Consider the following 19,604-nt stretch of genomic DNA (forward strand, 5'->3'; position numbering starts at 1 on the left):
TCCTTTATCATTTATACTCTATTCTCACATACATTATTTCATTTGATCCTCACAACAGCCCTGTGAGGTAGGTAGGGTTATGTATTACTGTTATGCCCATTTCACAGATGAAGAAATGGAGGTGGCTCAGTGAGGTGAGTGACTTACATAAAGTCACACAGCATGTTAGAGGCTTCACTGCTTCTGTAATTTCTCTCAAGTCAAGCTGCTTGGATTAGGGAGCACCGAAAAGATGGACAGTTTTATGGAAAAGGAAAAAGGGCAGTGGTGATTTGTAAGATTTCTTCCTCACATTGTTTTGTTGTGACCACAGCTTTTGCTACTTGGTATAAACTGGGTTCTCCATGAGGGGCTTTCCCAAGTACTCTTGGCCTGGGACAGCTGTTTGTTTTTGGGATGGAGTCTCATTCTGCCGTCCAGGCTGGAGTGCAATGGCACACTCTCAGCTCACTGCAACCTCTGCTATCTGGGTTCAAGAGATTCTCCTGCATCAGCCTCCTAAATAGCTGGGGTTATAGGCGCCTGCCACCATGCCCAGTTAATTTTTGTATTTTTAGCAGAGGTGGGGTTTCACCATGTTGGCCAGGCTGGTCTTGAACTCCTGACCTCAGGTGATCTTCCTGCCTCAGCCTCCCAGTGTTGGGATTACAGGCATGAGCCACTGCGCCTGGCAGAAAAGCTGTCAGAGAGACTCCTGGGTCCCATTTAGGGGGAAAGGGCCTTTACTGCTCAAGGGAGCTGGCTCTGCCCATGGCCCAGTGTACAAGCTCCCTACTCACAGGGCTCATCTACGGGAAGCCCCTTTCTGGGCCCACCTCCCATGGGTGCCTGTGTCACCAGGCTTCCTTGGCTTTGTCTGAGGACCCCTTCCCGGGGGGAGGACCCTGGGACTCTCAAGACCAAACTCACTTTAGGGATGAATCATGACGTGCAGTTTGGAGGCCTGCACAGCTCATCACCCGGTGGGAAGCAGTGCTTGGGATGCTTGCCCTGGATGGCACCCCATGGAGATCCAGGGGTAGGACACAGGACTGCAGGGGAAGGCCGCCTTCCTGAGGGCAGGGTCTTAGGGGCCACACATTTACCCTAAGGGCACTATTATGGTCCACACCACTCCTGGGCTCCTTGCTGCACAGCACGCTCGGAGACCTGTCTCTTTCCTCTGGATCTCCTCAGGGGCCGCAAATCTTCCTCTTCCAACAGAAAATGGTCAAAAGCCATATGGTGCCATAGCTTGTGGGGAAGGTGGGTGAAATGGGGGTCACAAACGAGATGAAGCTATAACAAAAGAGGACGACTTACAGGGGATAGAAAAGAGCTAACTTTGATTCTGAAGACAGATCCCAGAGGGGAATCTGAATTCTGAGTAATAATGTTTTCAGAAAAATTTCTGGCCTCTCAAGGTGACTATTTTGAAAGCAAAGATATGTAACTGGGTGAAAGCGAAGGTCTGCCACCAAGATCCAGCAAGTGGCAGAACAGATTTTGGCTCAATATAGGGAAGAACTTTCTAACAGTCAGCACCGTCCAACCATGGCAGGAGCTGCCTTGGGGATGGCGCACTACCTATGAGCTCAGGTATGCAAGCAGGCCAAGGTGATCACTTGCTGGTACCCAGGGAGAGGCGCTCATCCTCAGATGTGCTGGGGTGTTCTAGGGGTGGGGGAGGACTGAGCAATCATCGAATTATTTCTAACCCTGAGAATCCATAATATATTTGTTTAAAATGACCTGTTTCAATGATACCTCAAATTTTTGGGAAAACAATGACAAAAGTCAGGCGACAGACTGGATTTGGAAGCGCCTTTCATTACACTGGCTCCAGACTCTTGCACGTCTTTGCAGAGATAGCAGACCCTTTCTGAAGCCAGGAATCCCTTGATTCAGCCCCATCAAGAGGTACATTCCTACCTTCTGAACCCTGCCTGGACACTCATTCCTCTAGACCCTGCCACACCTCATCTCTGTCCCCCAGGAGGGGCCACTAACAGGGCTCTGAGAATGCATGGCATTCCAAGCCAGCCAAACACGGTCACCCCTGGGCAAACATTCACAATTATCGATGCACCCTAGGGAGGGAGGAGCAGGTGTGACAGGAACTGCTGGGGACTTTATGTCCTGGTTAACTAGAGGTAGCCTCTTGTTCTCATCCCATCCCCTCCAGCAGGGCCTTCTTACAGATGGATAAACGCGGCAGTGGCTAGTGGTACAGATGGGTGGAGCCCAGGAGAAAGCTGCCACTCCTTTGTCCCAGCTGGAAAATCCTCCTGTGGCCTCCTTTAGTACACATCAGCTGACTCTTCACTTGTCACAATAGTCCATCTGCAGCTCAAAATGGCAAGAAAAAAGGTGGTTCTGTTCAGAGGACAATGGATTCCAAAAGGTGGACTTCATCATGGGGGGAATCAAGTCCTGCTACACAATTAATACAGATTAGTACAGTCTCCTGCCTCGCATCACTGGTGAGATGCCCTCCAAGACCTGGCTGACATGAGCTTCTTGGGACTCCCCGTCTCCAATGCTGTTGGGGTCCTTTTACCTGTACCGTATTAATCGAATAATCTTATTGTTCATAAAATCCAGAGCATGTGGGTGAGAAGAATCGATGCAGAAGCCATCGCTCAGAGCAATTTTCAGTACCTCCTCCACGAAGACCTGGAAGCTGTTGATCTGCTTGTTGGCAGGCACCACCCAGAGCCTCTTGAGGTTCTGCTTGGTGTACTCCTCCTCTGGCAGGCCCTCCACATTGGCCACCCAGTCCAGAGTCAGGTGGTTGGGGTCCTGCAAGTGGCTGGTGATGGAGGAGAGATTGCCATTGGAGCAGTAGTAGAGCTTAGAGCCAAGGAGTTTGAGGAAGAGGCAGGAGGTGCTGAAGATGTTGGCGTTGAAGACCTCCATGCTGGAGGAGGAGAGGCTGTAGATCTGGGGCGCCTCGCGCACAGTGAAGTGGACCGTCTGCACATGCTGGTTCAGTGTGATGTTGAGCATAGCATTCTTCTCAGCCTTGGAGAGCTCCACTTCCTTCTCCTGCAGGGCCTCAATCAGGGGCTGCACCTGGTAGAAGTCGGCCTCCCTGCGGAGCAGGCCCATCTCCTGGAAGTCCTCGGGCAGGTCAAGGTGGGAGGTCCGCAGGAAGTTGAGGATATAGCGGAACACTTTGCCGTCACGGTCAATGAAGCAGTTGCCCTGGCTGTCCCTCTTGGTGGGCATCTTCCCGCTGAACATGGCACCTAGCATGGAGTCAGGGAAGCTGGTCAGGGTTGCCAATGAGGTTGTATAGAGCTTCCCCCCGACGTTCAGCGTGATGGGGTCGGACATGGCAGGAGACTAGGTTGCTGGAAGTGGCCCTGGAGAGGGTGACAAGTGAGAAATGACTATAACCAAACCTCATCTGAGAACTCACAGTCCTTAACTCCTTATTGTACATCAAGCCTATGCCCTTGGGATTGAAATGAATACCTGATGAATGGGTGATAATTGTTAACACTGTGCAAAGTACATTAGCTTCACTAGGGAGAAAGGAGAAAGGGAAAAGGAAACAGGAAAAGAAAGGAAAGGACCCCTAAAGCCTGGGTCCCCCTGCCGATGATCTGTTCTAATTGGTCTGGAATACTGCCCCAGCACTGGATTTTTGAAAGAGTTCCCTTAGTGATTCTAAATGTTCAGTTAGAATAGAGAACCACTGATCTAAAGAAAGAAAGGAAAACGTGCCTGGACTGAAAGCTATGCTACATGTTTATACATATATTTGCTTGCATAATAGTTCTATCAGCTGGGCACGGTGGCTCACGCCTGTAATCCCAGCACTTAGGGAGGCTGAGGCGGGTGGATCACCTGAGGTCAGGAGTTCAAGATCAGACTGGCCAACATGGTGAAACCCCATCTCTACTAAAAATACAAAAATTAGCTGGGCATGGTGGCGGGCACCTGTAATCCCAGCTGTTCAGGAGGCTGAGGCAGGAGAATCGTTTGAACTCGGGGTGGAGGTTGCAGTGAGCCGAGACTGCGCCATTGCACTCCAGGCTGGGCAACAAGAGTGAAACTCTGTCTCAAAAAAAGAAAAGTTGTATCATCTTTTGACATAGACAATATAATCATCCATCCCTGTCGTGCAGATGAGGAAAACTGTGCCAGGATTCATTCCTCAAGCTCAGAAAGGCGAAGTGCCTTGCCAGGATTCAAACTCAGTTTCCTTTATATGAAAGAAAAATGTGTAAATGCTTACTAGCCAAAGATCGGTATGTTCTAAGTACTCAACAAATGGTCTGAGATTTATGCATCCAGGCTCAGTGCTTCTCCTTCTGTACCAATGACACTGCTGAATTTAATTATTTTTCTCTCAAAGATTTGACAATGAATGGACATGATTAGTGTCATTTCCATCTATCTTCAAGGCCCACAGTAGGTCATTCAGCTGTCCGGACTGCAAATGACAATCCTTTCTAGACTTTCACTGCTCCCATGCTGACTTGCCTTGCCATGAAAATGCTCTTGGCTCCTGGTGGCCTGTCCTTTGCTGTCATAACACCCCAAGCTTCTCTGAAACTGGCTGCAAGGTCAGTGCAAATGCAGGACTCTGTCAGAGCACCCTCCTGAAGGTAACCTATCCACTCCTTAACAAAGCCCCCCGATCTCCCAGCTGTCAGCATCTATGGCTGGCGCGTCTCCTTCACCACATGTTCTAGAAAACAGGAGATCTCAGCTGCAGCTTCCAACACTATACCATCCCCAGAGCCAGCCTGTGGACAGACTCAGTCATCCTTCCCCTACATGGCAGGTAGGGATGCCAACAGGAACTGGCCCCAGGATTACCCCCAGAAGAGCCTGTGCTGGTAGAGGAGACAAGAGAGAATGAAGGCACAGTGACAAGACAGGTAGAAGATGTGGGAGACCACTGGGAATGAACCTTGGTCCATCAAAAACTATCTGGCTGGCAGACACAGTGGCTCACGCCTGTAATCCCAGCACTTTGGGAGGCCGAGGCGAGCTCAGGAGTTCGAGACCAGCCTGGCCAACATGGCAAAACCCTGTCTCTACAACAACAACAACAACAAAGCAGGGTGTGGTGGCGAGTACCTGTAGTCCTAGTTACTTGGGAGGCTAAGGTGGGAGGATCGCTTGAGTCTGGGAGGTTGAGGCTGCAGTGAGCCGTGATTACGCCACAGTACTCCAGCCTGGGAGATAGATTGAGACCTGGTCTCAAAAAACAAACAAAAACCCATCCTGCCAAGCATGCTTACTGTCTAGATGGAGAAACAGAGGTTTGAGGAGGCACCTCCCCAAAGTTACCCGGCAGGGGTGGCGAGAACTTCTCAACATTTCTGCCTCCTGAAGAGGCTGACTGCACTGAAGCCTCCTTTCTCCAGAGGATGGGGGCCATGCCAGTGTGAGGTATTCAGCTGCCATGCTCGACTCTCTGGCGGGGGCGGGGGTATGTCTCCTCATGAGTCCTCCCCAGTCTAACAGGGCACTTTGATATTGTAGAAAGGCATTCCCCATCTGGAGTGTTTGAGGAGAAATGAGCCCATGTGAAATACAAAATTGTCAGTAGAAGCCTGGAGCAGATGGGCTGTGAGACGGTGGGGAGGTCCCACAGAGGTGTGGGCGAGCCGCCGCTGGGGGCGTGGCTGCTGCTGTGGAGACTGACTGCCAGGCAGCAACTGGGGAGGGTGCTGTGACTCAGGGCTGAATCTGGCCAATTCTGTCTCCAGAGGGCCCAGGCAGGAGCTGGACCCAGGAGTGGGTCCCCTTTACTTAGTCCAGAATCTTCTTCCCTGTTGCCCTCTTTTTATTCTTTCTGGATAGAAATGTGCATGTTCTAGTTTCAGTCTCTCTTTCTCCTCGAAAACAAACACCCCCCTCCCAACACTGGGTTTCAGGCCCAGGCTCTGTGAAGTGGTTCAACTCCATGGCAGGAAAAGGAGCAGGTGTCAGAGAGGACATAGACAGTTCCATGGTCCACAGACCCTTATCTCTTCCATGCATTAGTGCTGAAGTGCTCAGAGCATTACAGGCAGGGGAGGTCAGGAGCACCAGGGCATTCCCTGGGACCCCTGGATAGGTGCCCAAACTCCTATTTCTCTGCTTGCAAAAGCAGCAGAGCACCTGCTTTCCTGTGCCCCCAAGGATGTCATGGCTCCCAGTCATTCGTCTGGGGAGAGCAGCACAGTTGTACAGGCAGTCAGGGCAGATGCTGGCTAGCAGGCAGGTCTCCTGCTCCGAGTATAGGGTGCTCTCTGTGGTAATCTCCCCTTACCTATTGAGTCACAGAGCTCAGTCCTCTAAGCCCCTTTTTTTTTTTTTTTTTTTTTTTCGAGACAGAGTCTCGCTGGCACCAGGCTACAGTGCAGTGGTGCGATCTCAGCTCACTACAACCTCTGCCTCCCAGAATTCAAGCGACACTCCTGCCTCAGCCTCCCAAGTAGCTGCGATTACAGGCGCACACCACCACACCTGGCTAATTTATTTTTGTATTTTTAGTAGAGATGGGATTTCACCGTGTTGGCCAGGATGGTTTCGATCTCTTGACCTCGTGATCTGTCTGCCTTGGCCTCACCAAGTGTTGGGATTATAGGCGTGAGCCATCGTGCCTGGTCTAGGCCCCTATTTTCTAGTCACAAGGCCACAGTGTCCATCATCACAAATCTACGGCCCTGCTACAAAAGGCACAATGACATGACACAAGGGGAGCTTCATGAGTCGGCGGAGGTTTGCAGTCAGGTAGTGGGAACTAACACCGCTGAGCCTCAGCCCCCCATGGCTTCCCAGCTGCCTCCTGGCCACCTCCACCTGGATATTCTGCAAGCGAGGCACGAGAACAGGGTCTGGAGACACGGAACCAGGCCAATTTGTGCTAACTTCATGAAAGAGAAAACACCAAGGTCTGGGGGCAAAAAATCTGAGGCCAATTCTGCTGACTTCCCAAAGCTGGATCAAAAGGAAAACCCTGGGTCTGGGGGCAGGGACCCTAAGGCCAATTAACACCAAATTCCTAAAGCTGAACCAAGAGGAAAAACCCCATCTCCCCAGCTGGGTGACAAAGGATCAAAACACTTCTCTCCCAGCAACCCTCCCACTCCACCATGTCTCAGATGGAAAGGGAGGGGGCCTTAGATTGGGACCATCCCTCTATCTGCACAGGGTGCCCATTCACTTCAGCCTTTAATTAGCCACAGACTAAATCCTTCGTCCAGATAAGGGGTAGCTGATAAGAACCTCAAATGGGGTACTTAAAGCCCAGAGAACTTTGCAACTGGGCCTTTGAGTTCCTTGCTCCGGCTCACTCCTTCCCTGTGGAGTGCTTTCTCACTTTAATTCCTGCTTTCGCTGCTTCGTTCCTGCATTTCATTCCCCTGCTACTCTTTTTATTATTATTTTTTTTAGTAGACACAGATTTCACTCTGTTGGCCAGGGTGGTCTTGGACTGACCTCAACTGATCCGCCCACCTAGGCCTCCCAAAGTGTGGGGGTTACCACGTCCAGCCCCTCTGCTACTTTGTTCAAAATGCCAAGGACCTGGACAACTCATAGTCAAGACCCTCCACCAGTAACACAGGTACCAGAAGCCTCACCTGTGCATTCCTCTGCCCCTAACTCTGCTGTGAACTCTTCTCAGCCACCCAACTGCCTGAGGGAGGCAGCCCCAACTCCAGCCCTACAGGTTGTCTTGACTGTCTCCTTGAACCCATCCCTATAGCTACTCCCAGAGCTCAGGCCTCATCCCTGCCCCCTTCACCCCTACATCCTCACTCGGCTCCCTGCCGTCTGTCTACCCTCCTTTCTGGTCTGCAGACCTCCCTGAAGCACTGGCTCTGCCCAAACCACCTTCCTCTTCCCCTCTCATGTCTTACCCTGCCCTCCTCCATGCACTCCGGACACCACTGAGTCAGTCTCCTCCATGCACTCCGGACACCACTGAGTCAGTCTCCTTCATGCTGTCACCTGCTCTGCCTTTGCTGTCCCTAGACCACCCCTGTCTACCTTCTCTCTGCTGTCTACCTTTCAGGCCCAGCCTATGAGTCATCACCTCTGTATGGCTGTCCCCAATCTCCAGCAGGTTAACAGCTCTCCTCTCAGGGCTTCCTGGTGCCCTGCACAACCCCCTCTGGCAGCACTCACCGTTCCATCTGCAGTGATCTGCTTTGCACATGGCCCTCTTCCCTGGCTCTATCAAAATGCAGATCAGTGGACATCCACACGGGGAAAAAAGAACCTTGGTCCATCTCTTATGCCATATATGAAAAATAAACTCAAAACAGATCATAGACCTAAATATAAAATTTAAAACTACACAACTTCTAGGAGAAAATCTTTGCAACTGTGGATTAGGCGAAGATTTCTTGGATAGGACCTAAAAGGGACAAACCATTAAAAACATCAATGAACTAGACTTCATCCAAATAAAAAAGTCTGTTCTTCAAAAGACACTGTTAAGGAAATGAAAGAATAAGACATGGAGAAAATATTTGCAAAACACCTATCTGATAAAGGATTGTTAACCAGAATATATAAAGAACTCTCAAAACTCAGTAACTCAGTAAGAAAATAACCCAATTAAAAAACAGACAGGCCGGGCGCGGTGGCTCAAGCCTGTAATCCCAGCACTTTGGGAGGCCGAGTCGGGCGGATCACGAGGTCAGGAGATCGAGACCATCCTGGCTAACACGGTGAAACCCCGTCTCTACTAAAAAATACAAAAAACTAGCCGGGCGAGGTGGCAGGCGCCTGTAGTCCCAGCTACTTGGGAGGCTGAGGCAGGAGAATGGCGTAAACCCTGGAGGCGGAACTTGCAGTGAGCTGAGATCCGGCCACTGCACTCTAGCCTGGGTGACAGAGCGAGACTCCGTCTCAAAAAAAAAAAAAAAAAAAAAAAAAAAAAAAAAAAAAAACAGACAAAGCTGGGTGCAGTGGCTCATGCCTGTAATCCCAGCACTTTGGGAGGCTGAGGCGGGCAGATCACTTGTGGCCAGGAGTTCAAGAACAGCCTGGCCAACATGGCGAAACCCTATCTCTACTTAAAAAAAAAAACAACCAGACAAAAGATCTAACAAATACTCCAGCAAAGAAGATATGTAGATGACGACAATCACATGAAGACTGTCAATATCATTAGTCATTACAGTATGAAAATTGAAACCACAATTACATGCTACTATACACCTATTACAGTGGCTCATATGAAAACTGACAATGCCAAATGAAGGTGAGTACACAGAACAATGGAAACCTCATACACTGCTGGCAAATGGTAACCACTGTTGAAAATAATTTGGCATAGGATGTGGTTTGGCTGTGTCCCCACCCAAGTCTCACCTTGAATTGTAATAATCCCCATGTGTCAAGGGCAGGACTAGGTGGAGATGACTGAATCATTGGGGTGGTTTTCCTCATGCTGTTCTTGTGATAGCGAGTGAGTTCTTAAGAGATCTGATGGTTTTATAAGGGGTTTCCCCTTTGCTTGGCACTTCTCCTTGCTGCTGCCATGTGAAGGAGGACATGTTTGCTTCCCCTTCTGCCATTATTTTAAGTTTCCTGAGGCCTTCCTAGTCCTGCGGAACTGTGAATCAATTAAACCTCTTTCCTTATATAAATTACCCAGTCTCGGGTATGTCATTATTAGCAGTCTGAGAATGGACTAATACAGCATACAATTATCCCATGATGCAATGACCCTGCTCCTATATTTCAGCTATAGAAATGGAGACATATGTCCATGCAAAGACTCATATGTGAATGTTTATGGCAGCTTATTCATAACTGCCCAAACTCAGAAACAACTAAAATGTAAACAGATAAACAAATTGTAGTACATCCATACAAAAGAATATGACTCAGCAACATACAGGAACTACTAAAAGACATTACCACATACCTGAATTTCAAAAGCATTACATCAAGTGAAAGAAGTCAGCCTCAGAAGGTTACATGGTGCATGATTCTATTTGTATAACATACTGGCAAAGGCAAAACTATAAAGACAGAAATCAGATTAAGCGAATTCCCGGGGCTGGGTTGGAGAGAAAAGACTGGCTACAGAGAAACACAAGGCATATTTTGGAGTGATGGGAATATTCTATTAGGTTGGCACCAAAGTAATAGGATGTGGTGGTGGTCAAATGTCTTTATAAAGGCTGTCAAAATTCATGTAACTGTACACATCTAAAAGGGTGAATTTTGGCCAGCTGTGGTGGTTCATGCCTATAATCCCAGTACTTTGAGAAGCCAAGGCAGGAGGGTCACTTGAGCCCAGGAGTTCAAGACCAGCCTGGAAAACATAGTGAGACCTGTGTCTCAATTAAAAAACAAACAAAAAAAAAGGGGGTAAATTTTACCATACGTAAGTTTTACCTCCATAAACAGGAAAAAAATGAAGGTTGTGACCTATTGGCAAGTCACGACATCAATACAGTTAAGTGGGTTGTGACCAATTATATATTGTTGTGAACCTTTTGTTTCAGTTGTGTGTCCATGAACTGGATCATGGTATCTTCATCCTGTGGGTGACAAAACAATTTTTTTTGGGAACCACTGCCTAGTTTGTGGGCTGAGAGCAACTGCATGTCTCACATCTGCACAGTCACCGCCTCGCACTCGGGGGAGGGGTTGTGTGATACTGTGATATAATAAGCAATATACATTTTAGATTTGTCCCCAGCTGTTGGCCAGGGGTTAAAAACATTGTAATTTCCCTCGTGATAATAGCTATAGGAACTTCTTCTATTTTAATAATTGATTTTGTCCCAGTAGGTGGAGGTTGCAGTGAGCCAAGACTGTGCCACTGCACTCTGGTTTGGGTGACAGAGCCAGGCCTTATTCCAAAGCCCGCCCACCCCCCAATTAATTATAGTTATGTTGTCCTAATCCAAATCTCAATAGTATTTTTCAAAAAAGATTTAAATAATTAAAATTTTAATCTGGAAGCACTGATGACTGATAACCTGAAAGAATATTTGAATAAGACATCTTAGCACAATGTATTAAAACCAGATTATAAAGCAATGACATTTCACTCCGTGGTTTTAAAACAATCAGAAGAGAAGGAATTTGGTAACAAATGTGAAGAGACACAACTAGCAATGTTTAAAAATAAACCTATTGATAAATATATTGATCCTTACAACTCTGGGACCCAGGCAGGACTGATCACATTGTCTTTATTTCGAAGACAACCTAAAGCAGACCCAAAGAGTGTGAATCCCTTGCCCAGGGCTTCATGTGCATTCTTGATCTCAGAGTCATGGCGTCTGGGAAGTTCTGGTTTGGACACCCTTCAGAGAACCAGTCCTTTAGAGGTCTTCGGCAGGAAGCTGAACCCAGCCACAGAGGGCCTAGCCAACAGCCTGTATACTCATGGCGACCTGGAGTAGGCAAAGGCTCTTTTCTGTGCAGTTTCCTTTTTTCTCACATTACTGTCCACTTCCATAATCAGCATTACTTCCATAATCAGCATTACTTCCATAGTGAAATGACTTACCATGCAATCCTGTCGGTGGGGACTAGCTGTTGTAACAATAAATGTACTGAGTAATGAAAATTGTCCATCTATCATCTATCAGTCAATCACCTATCCATCATTTCCTAGCTGTGCTCACTCATAGAGCCTAGAAATGACACCCAGTAGCAATAAACACACCTAGCCCTGGATCTTTGTTTCCAAATGTCATCATCTCTTCTAAAAGAAACCAGGGCTTCCTGGAGAAACTGATGATTCCTGAACTTTTACAGGAAAAGTTCAAGGTGAATTCATATAAACCAATGAATTAAAAACAAACAAACAAACAAAAAAAAAAAACAAAGAGTCCAGGATGGGTGCGGTAGCTTATGCCTGTAATCTCAGCACTTTGGGAGGCCGAGGCAGGTGGATCACCTGACGTCAGGAGTTGGAAGACCAGCCTGGCTAACATGGCAAAACCTCATCTCTACTAAAAACACAAAAAAATAGCTGGGCAGGGTGACGCGTGCCTGTTATCCCAGCTACTTGGGAGACTGAGGCAGGAGAATCGCTTGAACCTGGGAAGTGGAGGTTGCAGTGAGCCAAGATCGCACCACTGCACTCCAGCCTGGGCAACAGAGTGAGACTCTGTCTCAAAAACAAACAAACAAACAAAAAACAGAAGTCCATAATGTTATTCCCCAAAGAGAGGGTGAGAAGAAGGGAGTGAGAAAGACAGAGACAGGGAAAATTTATTCTATAAAAAAGAATACTAGCTAATAAACACAGAAGGAATGGTAGAATTAGAAAATTACCAATTTGTAACCCTCAGTGTTGCTATTCAAGCAAGGATGATCCAGGGATGTGGTGTGAAAGGTTATCAGGAACACATAATTATAATAGACTCAGAGAATCACTTCACAGATTACTTATTAATTGTAAGAGAGAAAAATGTACCCTTACGATAGAGAGATCAGGTTGCCATGATCTTACCTAATAATCAAATGTAGCATTCATGGATAGTAAGACCCTGACATCATATCCTCCTGACATGCAGTAAGTACACATATTGCCAAAAACTCGACTCTAACCCGAATCTAATCATTGATAAACCAATCAAACATATTTAAATAGGTGGAGAAGCTCTATTTATTTATTTATTTACTTAGTTGAGATACAGTCACACTCTGTTGCCCAGGCTGGAGTGCAGTGGCACAATCTCGGCTCACTGCAACCTCCATCTCCCGGGTACAAGCATCTCCTGCCTCAGCCTCCTGAGTAGCTGGGAGTATAGGCACGCACCACCATGTCCGGCTAATTTTTTTATTTTTAGTTGAGATGGGGTTTCACCACGTTGGCCAGGCTGGTCTCAAACTCCTGACCTCAAGTGATCCGCCCGTCTTGGCCTCCCAAAATGTTGGGATTACAGACCTAAGCCACTATGCCAAGGGGCTCTATTTAGATTAAATGAGTTGATAAAAGAGATATAATAAAATGCAATATGTACACCTTGACTGGATCTGATTTTAAAAACCAAAAACTATATAAGGTATTTTTGGGCAATTATAATTTTTTTTCTTTTTTGAGACAGGGTCTTACTCTGTCGCCCAGGCTGGAGTGCAGTGGCGCAATCGTGGTTCATTGCAGCCTTGACATCCCCAGGCTCAGGTGATCTTCCCAAGTAGCTGGGACTACAGGTGCATGCTACCACATCCTGCTAAATTTTGTAGTTTTTGTAGAGATGGGGTTTCACTATGTTGCCCAGGCTGGCCTTGAACTCCTGGGCTCAAGCAATCTGTCCGCCTTGGCCTCCCAAAGTGCTGGGGTTACAGGCATGACCCATTGCACCTGGCAGAAAATTTTTAATAACTATTACATTGGGTAATACTGACTTCTTGCTTATAATGCATAATGTATTATGGTTATGTAGTAGAATGTCCTTATCAGGGATACATGTTGAAAAATTTAGGGGTCAAACATCAATAAACATGTCTGTAACTTACTTTTAAACAATTTGGCCCAAAAAGTGTGTGTTTGTGTAAAAGCACAATTGGCAAATTGTGAATTGGCGTATCTAGGTTAAGGGTTGTACTTTAAGCTTTAATGTAAGCTTGAAAACTTTAAAAATATTTGTATTTTAAAAGAAGGGAGAAGAACACTTCCTTCATAGGGCCAATAGATGTAAAGTTACAGTCACAGTGCCAGACCCCAATAAATAGCCAGACTTAGTAAGTTACAGATTTACTACTACTACTTAGAAGTGTGAAAAGTTCATAATTTTCCTTCCCGAGTGTTGCTGAATTTTGAAGGGCGAGGATGCCAACCAGGGCTAAGTGGTGGAGGAGTTAGAATTTAAGCCTGGGTGGGCAGTCTGGATAGACTCACCACCCACAGAAACCACACGACTAGGCCATTTTTTTTTTTTTTTTTTTTGAGACGGAGTTTCACTCTGTCACCCAGGCTGGAGTTCAGTGGCATGATCTCGGCTCACTGTGACCTCCGCCTCCCAGGTTCAAGCGATTCTTCTGCCTCAGCCTCCTGAATAGCTGGGATTACAGAAGCGTGCTACACGCCTGGCTAATTTTTGTATTTTTAGTAGAGACAGGGTTTCACCATGTTGGCCAGGCTGGTCTCAAGCTCCTGACCTCAAGTGATCCACCCACCTCGGCCTCCCAAAGTGCTGGGATTACAGGCGTGAGCCACTGTGCCCGGCCAGGCCTGCCTATCTTCTGTGCTGTGATTCTGCCTGGGAGAAGATGGCTGTTCAGGCCTTGTTTTTCCTGCCTCGTCATGAACCCAGAATCTCTGTACCCCGGCAGGAAAGAAACTCCTGTCATGACTCACTGTGAATGTTGACAAAGGCCACTCCTGGGCCTCAGAAATGTCAAGGATGGGCAGAAAGAACTGGAGAGAGGCCAGGCACAGTGGCTCATGCCTGTAATCCCAGCACTCGGAAGGTCCAGGTGGGAGGATCGTTTGAGTTCAGGAGTTTGAGAGACCACCCTGGACACCATAATGAGACCTCGTTTCTACAGAGAAAAAAAAAGTTAGATTGCTTGAGCCTGGGAGGTCAGGCTGCAGTGAGCCAAGATCACGCCAGTGAACTCCAGCTTGGGCAATAGAGCAAGACCCTGTCTCAAAAGAAAAAAAAAAAGAAAAGAAAAGAAAAAAAAGAACTGGAGAGGCTGTGTGGGGTAGGCGCAGACCATGCAAGGTATTCGGCATTACTTGGGTTTGTATTTGAATCATCCCCTGCCCCTTACTAGCTGTGCAGCCCTAGGCACGTTCCTGGGCAGATGATGATTGTAACAATAACAAACACTACAACAGTAATAATAATGGCTAACATTTATTGAGCAGTTATTACCATGCTAGGTACTTTATACATGTTAATCTCTTTCAATCTCACAGATGAAGTAGATACTATTACATACCTACTTTACAGACCAACCATACCAGGCCCTCTTCAACTTCTGCAATTTGGCATCTGCCATCCCCTCTGCCTGGACCTTGAAGACAAATCCCATGCATCGGCCAGGTCTCTCAGCTGGAATTCATTCCTTCTCTGCATCTCCGGAGAATTTTATTCTAACCCCTTACCACCGCCAACTTTACTTAAGTAAATGGATGCCTGGCTCCCCTGCTGGGGCTGGGGGTGCCCCTTTCTATATCCACAGAAGCATGTAGAATAGGGAAAGAGGAAGAAATTTCTCTCCTGTTTAGTCAGATCCATTTTCCCCACCTGGATTTTTAAAACTTTCTAATTTTGAAATGCTCTCTTGAATTTTCAATCTGAAATCTAAAGGCATGTGACAAGGCTGAGGTGATTACTTGGGAGTAAATGCAAGGAGAGTTTCCACTACGTAAGGGAATAGATAGCAAGTGGCTGGGTAAATTTCAAGAAAGACAATGCTCAGAGTGACTACTGTGTCTTCCAGTAAGTCGGAGACTTCCCCACCTTACCCCACCGGGGAAAGGACTCTGCCTTGAAGCCCCCAGGACGACTACCCTTTCTTCACCTCCCCTTCCTGATCACCCCACATCAGACAGCTGCATCTATAATTGTCTTGCCCAGTCCATATCTCTAAGAAGCCCGTAGGCTGCTCTATTACCATCACAACCCATAAGTAGGGAGAGAAAAGGTGCTTCTAGACACAGGGACCCCAGAATGAGTTGCGCAAAAGGCAGGAGGAGAGAGAGGTGGGCTGGAAGAAGGACACCACAGAATCTGGCACGGCAAGGTATTCTTTCACCTGGCATAGACCTCCAACCACCACTACCATCCCCTAACCCCTTCCAGAACTTTCCTTCACCTTCTCAGCTCACTCTCACGCTTCAACTTGTGCTTTTCCTCAGGCACCAGCACCCCATTTCAAACTGCTCTCTTCCTACCGTCTCCTCCAAACAGTAACTTATAAACACTGTGCTTTCAAATCCATCTCATTTCATCCTCACAGTACCATACGAGGGCTGCCTTACAGACTGCCATTCGGAAGGGTTGCGGGGACTGGTCCTGCCAGAAAATTTGCGAAGGTCAGGGCATCAAAACTTTTCTTTCTTTCCTGCCTGCCATGCCAAGCTAAACCCCTGCCTCCCCGAGTGCAGGGAAAAAAGCAAGGTATTTGAAGTAAGGAGTCCTGAGTGGTTTTAGGCAAGTCCCTTCTGAGCCTCACATTCCTCACCTGTCAACTGCTATGGTGACGCCTCTACTTTCCACGGCGTAAGAGGTCAAGGAGATCACGGGTGTGCAGCACTGAGCTCGGGGATGGACTCTTTATTTCCAGTCAGTAAAGGGAGGTGTTCTATGCATCACAGGCTTTTGCCCACGCCGCCACAGCGCTGCCGGCCCAGGGCTCTCCAGACCGGGGCGAGTTCCCTGTCATCCGTGTCTCCGCCCTTCCTTCACTAGTCCCACCCAGGCTGGCCTCATCGGCTTTTTCCGCACCCACTCCCCAGTCCTAGAGCCCCGACTCCGACCTGACAAGTGCCCCACCCCGACCCAGATACCCCGCCCCTCCTTGTCCCACCCACCAAGGACTCCTCCCACAGTCCCGACCCTCATTATCCGGGCTTTTCCGACTATCACCATCCGCCCTAGCTCCTCCCACCAGCCCCACCCCTCTAAGAGCTCTGCCCTCCTCGGCTCACCTCGCGCCGAAACGTGCCACCTCCCCCGCACCCACAGGCACTGCCATCCCCATTTCACAGATGGGAATGGCGAGGCTGGGATAGATTCGTCTCATGGTAAGACAGGTGCCCAGTGGGCCCACGTACCCTCGCCGGTAGTCCCCGAGTCCCGCGACCCCGGCCGCGCCGCACCCACCTCCTGCCCTCGCTCTGCAGCCTCCCCTCCGCAAGCGGCCAGCGCAGCTTTGCGAGGAGGGCGGAGGGTCGGAGCCCAGCCCAGGGGTGTGGCGGTCCGGGGTCCGCGCGCCGCCTTCCGGGACTGGTAGTTCTCTCTGGGCTCCTCGCAGCTCGTTGCGTCGAGAGCGAACTCCATCTCCCAGGAGGCATTGCTGCGAGTTGCTCTGCGCCCCGCCTCGTCCCCGCCGGTGTCCGGCTGGCTGGCCTTAAAGGGGACGCGGTCAGAGTGGCAGCTCGCGGGGTGGCCCTCGCTCCGGCTCCGCCCCATTTACAGCACCTCGCCCCTCCCCACGCTTCGTCCCGCAGCCCCGGGGCCGCGCCGCACAGTCGGGCTCCCTGGGTGCATAGAGCCTTGTGCCAGGCAGGGTGGGAAGACTGGATTTTGCAGTGGAAGCAGCATCTCTTCCATCTGGGACCTGGCTGAGGGCGTCCCCACCCTGGGGGGAGCAGAGGACCAGCCCTGACCTAGCCCGGCCCAGCCCTGTCCTGCCCGGCCTGAGCGCCCCGCCCAGCAGCCGGCTCTGCGGCAGGGCCCGCCGGGGTCCGGGAGGTAAGGGGGTTGGGGGAGTGTGTCTGGCTTTGGGGGGCGGTGTCTGCACCCAGGCGTTTCGAGAACCCTGGACTTGCGAGCCCAGGGCTGGGATTCGGGAGATGTGGGTGCATCCTGGGCCTCACTGTGTGACCTTGGGCGAGTAGCTACTCCTCTCTGGGCATTAACCCCCTCCTTCTCCTATTGTATGTCGAAGTGATCCTGCTCCCTCCCCTTTCAGGTAAGAGGACATTCGCACCCAGGACCCAGTCCATTCGCTCGCTGGCTTTTCGTGGGGCCCTCCAGCTCAAGCGTGGGCTGGGCTCGGTGCACTGGAGGAAGGCAGGTGGCCGAGCTGGGGCACAAACTGGGGGGCCCGAGGCCACCATTGTTTGGAATGGGTTTTTCCTATTCTCAGCATGCTGGGCCCTGGGATACCCTCCCCCCAGCCCCGCTTACGGCTCTGGCCCTTGCAAACTGGAGACCCTGATGTGTCAGCTTGGTGCACTTCCTTCCAGAAAGCTTGGGGTGGAGTGTGGCCCTCACAGGTTTGTGAGGGGTGGCCCCGCAGGGATAGGTGTGTGTGGTGGGTTCCTGAGGAGGAATAGCTGTTCCTACTTTCTTCCCTTGTCTCTCCTCCTTATCCTTTAAGGAAGAGCAGTTGCTTTTTACCAGTGAAACCATTTTTTCTTTTTTTTTTCCAGGAGACAGTTTGGTGGCCCAGACATGGGCCTCCCAGAGTAGGGTGAAGCACTTCTTCCCAGGGTTGCCTTGGGTAGAAGTTCAGTTAAAAAATACCTAGAGAGATGCTGCCATTCAGACACCTGAGGGCCCAGAGATGGAGGACACCACCTAGTGTCGGGAGGGGCAGCCTGGTACCCCCAGGCAGCTCTGGCTCCCAAGGGAGTCAAAGGAGGGAGGCTGGCTGTGAGGGTCAGAGAGGGGAGAAAATGAGCTCCTCAGCTCTTAGGTGCTGAGCAGGGGCTGGGAGGGGCTGCTGTGACCTGGAGCAGGGAGAGGTGGAGTAACACCATGAAGCCTTCTTTTCAGGTCCTAGGAGATACTGTGAGCTTTTGACCTGAAGGCTAACTAGGAACAGATTTTTTTTTTTTTTGGTTTTGTTTTTTTTATTTTGTGCTTTTTCTTTTGCTTTGGTGGTTTGAATGATTTCTAGAATGGCTAAAGCCTCCGTCCAGTCCAGTGGCCTCTGTAGGGGCTTTCCTGGCTGATGTTTAAGATTTTCAGGGTTTTTGATATGCAAGACCAGGCCTGGGCAAAGGAGCGGGCGCTGACCGGACCAAAGTTTAGGCCAGTTTCTGGAAGGTACTTTTCTGGTCACATCCTTGGTTTTCTCTCATCTTGCTGTCACATGTCTCACATGAGTCGCTTGATGCACCTTCACTGACACCTCAGTCCTTGGTTCTGCACTGGGCACTGGGCTCAGAGACAGGGATTGGACCTCTGCCAAGGGAGGTCCCAGCGTGGTGGGAGACAGACATGGATTCCAGTTACACTGCAGAGGGATGAGGATAGTTAAGAGGGCCTTGGAGGCCAGAACTTTAGACACTTGAATTGTGGAGGGAAAAAGAAAGGCTTCCCAGAGGAGAGGGCATGTGACCTGGGCATTGAAGGGTGAGTCAGAATTTTTCAGGAGAGAAGAGGGAGAGGCCCTTTTTCAGTAGACAGGACATTGTGCAAAGTAGCAGTCAGGAAGAAGCCCCCTGCCCCAATGTCTGCAGAGTCTCCACTGAACAATGTCGCTTGAGTTCATCTCCATCCCTGCCCCACATCAGCTGAGTGTCACAGAAAGGGCTTGCATGTCCGGCTCAGGAGTTTGGACCTTATTCTGGGTCCAAGGGGCTGGAGAGTGTTGAGACTTCTGAGCAGGGGCACGGGCGGAATGGTGCTTACCGTGTGATAAACTCCATCTGACGCTGCTGCACGGTGGGTTGGGGAGACCGAGGAGGGATGATGAAGCCTGAGCCGGGGCCCAGGGCGTGGCAGTGGGCTGAGCATTGGAGTTGTGTACACACACACACACACACACACACACACACACTGGGTGCTTTGGGGTGATGCAGATAAGTCAGGCTTCACTATGCAGGAGCAGAGATCAGTCAACAATCAGCAGAGACGCTGAGGGTCATCTGAGAGGAACAGGTGAAGGAATCTGGGCCTTTTGGCGGAGGGATTGGGATTTTCCTGAGTGCTCACTGCGTGCTGTGGCGTGTGCTGGTGTTGCTGGAACCCCCCTCAGGCTGTCATGCGGGTAGGGCGAGG

General features: G+C 49.5%; 2 protein-coding genes across 9 annotated transcripts in view; one reads left to right on the forward strand and one right to left on the reverse strand.

Annotated features, from left to right (window-relative positions):
• Positions 1-16,869, reverse strand: KCTD21 (potassium channel tetramerization domain containing 21). Of its 5 annotated transcripts, none has more exons than XM_008020272.3 (2): positions 16,706-16,869; positions 1-3,347 (listed from the first exon to the last, which is right to left on the reverse strand). In XM_008020272.3, exon 2 carries the CDS (start codon positions 3,316-3,318, stop codon positions 2,536-2,538), a length of 783 nt encoding a protein of 260 aa, XP_008018463.1. In that variant the 5' UTR covers positions 3,319-3,347; positions 16,706-16,869; the 3' UTR covers positions 1-2,535. The 5 variants fall into 5 exon arrangements, with proteins under 5 accessions (XP_008018463.1, XP_008018460.1, XP_008018464.1 ...); XM_008020269.3 differs by having other exon boundaries at positions 16,755-16,868; XM_008020273.3 differs by lacking the exon at positions 16,706-16,869 and adding an exon at positions 16,580-16,603.
• Positions 16,571-19,604, forward strand: part of USP35 (ubiquitin specific peptidase 35) — a 25,028-nt gene continuing 21,994 nt past the window's right edge. For 2 of the 4 annotated variants that reach the window (XM_008020264.3, XM_038005424.2), the window contains exon 1: positions 16,975-17,345. The gene's annotated coding sequence lies outside the window, so the exon portion shown is untranslated. Of the gene's footprint in view, positions 16,676-16,974; positions 17,346-19,604 lie in introns of those variants that run through there. The other 2 variants (XM_008020267.3, XM_008020263.3) reach the window with 2 other exon arrangements.

Source organism: Chlorocebus sabaeus, chromosome 1 (genome assembly GCF_047675955.1).
Source record: "Chlorocebus sabaeus isolate Y175 chromosome 1, mChlSab1.0.hap1, whole genome shotgun sequence".
Lineage (NCBI taxonomy): Eukaryota > Metazoa > Chordata > Mammalia > Primates > Cercopithecidae > Chlorocebus > Chlorocebus sabaeus.

Bases quoted from the DNA above. Each gene is read 5' to 3' on its own strand.
- KCTD21 (XM_008020272.3), bottom strand. From the start codon at position 3,318: ATGTCCGACCCCATCACGCTGAACGTCGGGGGGAAGCTCTATACAACC.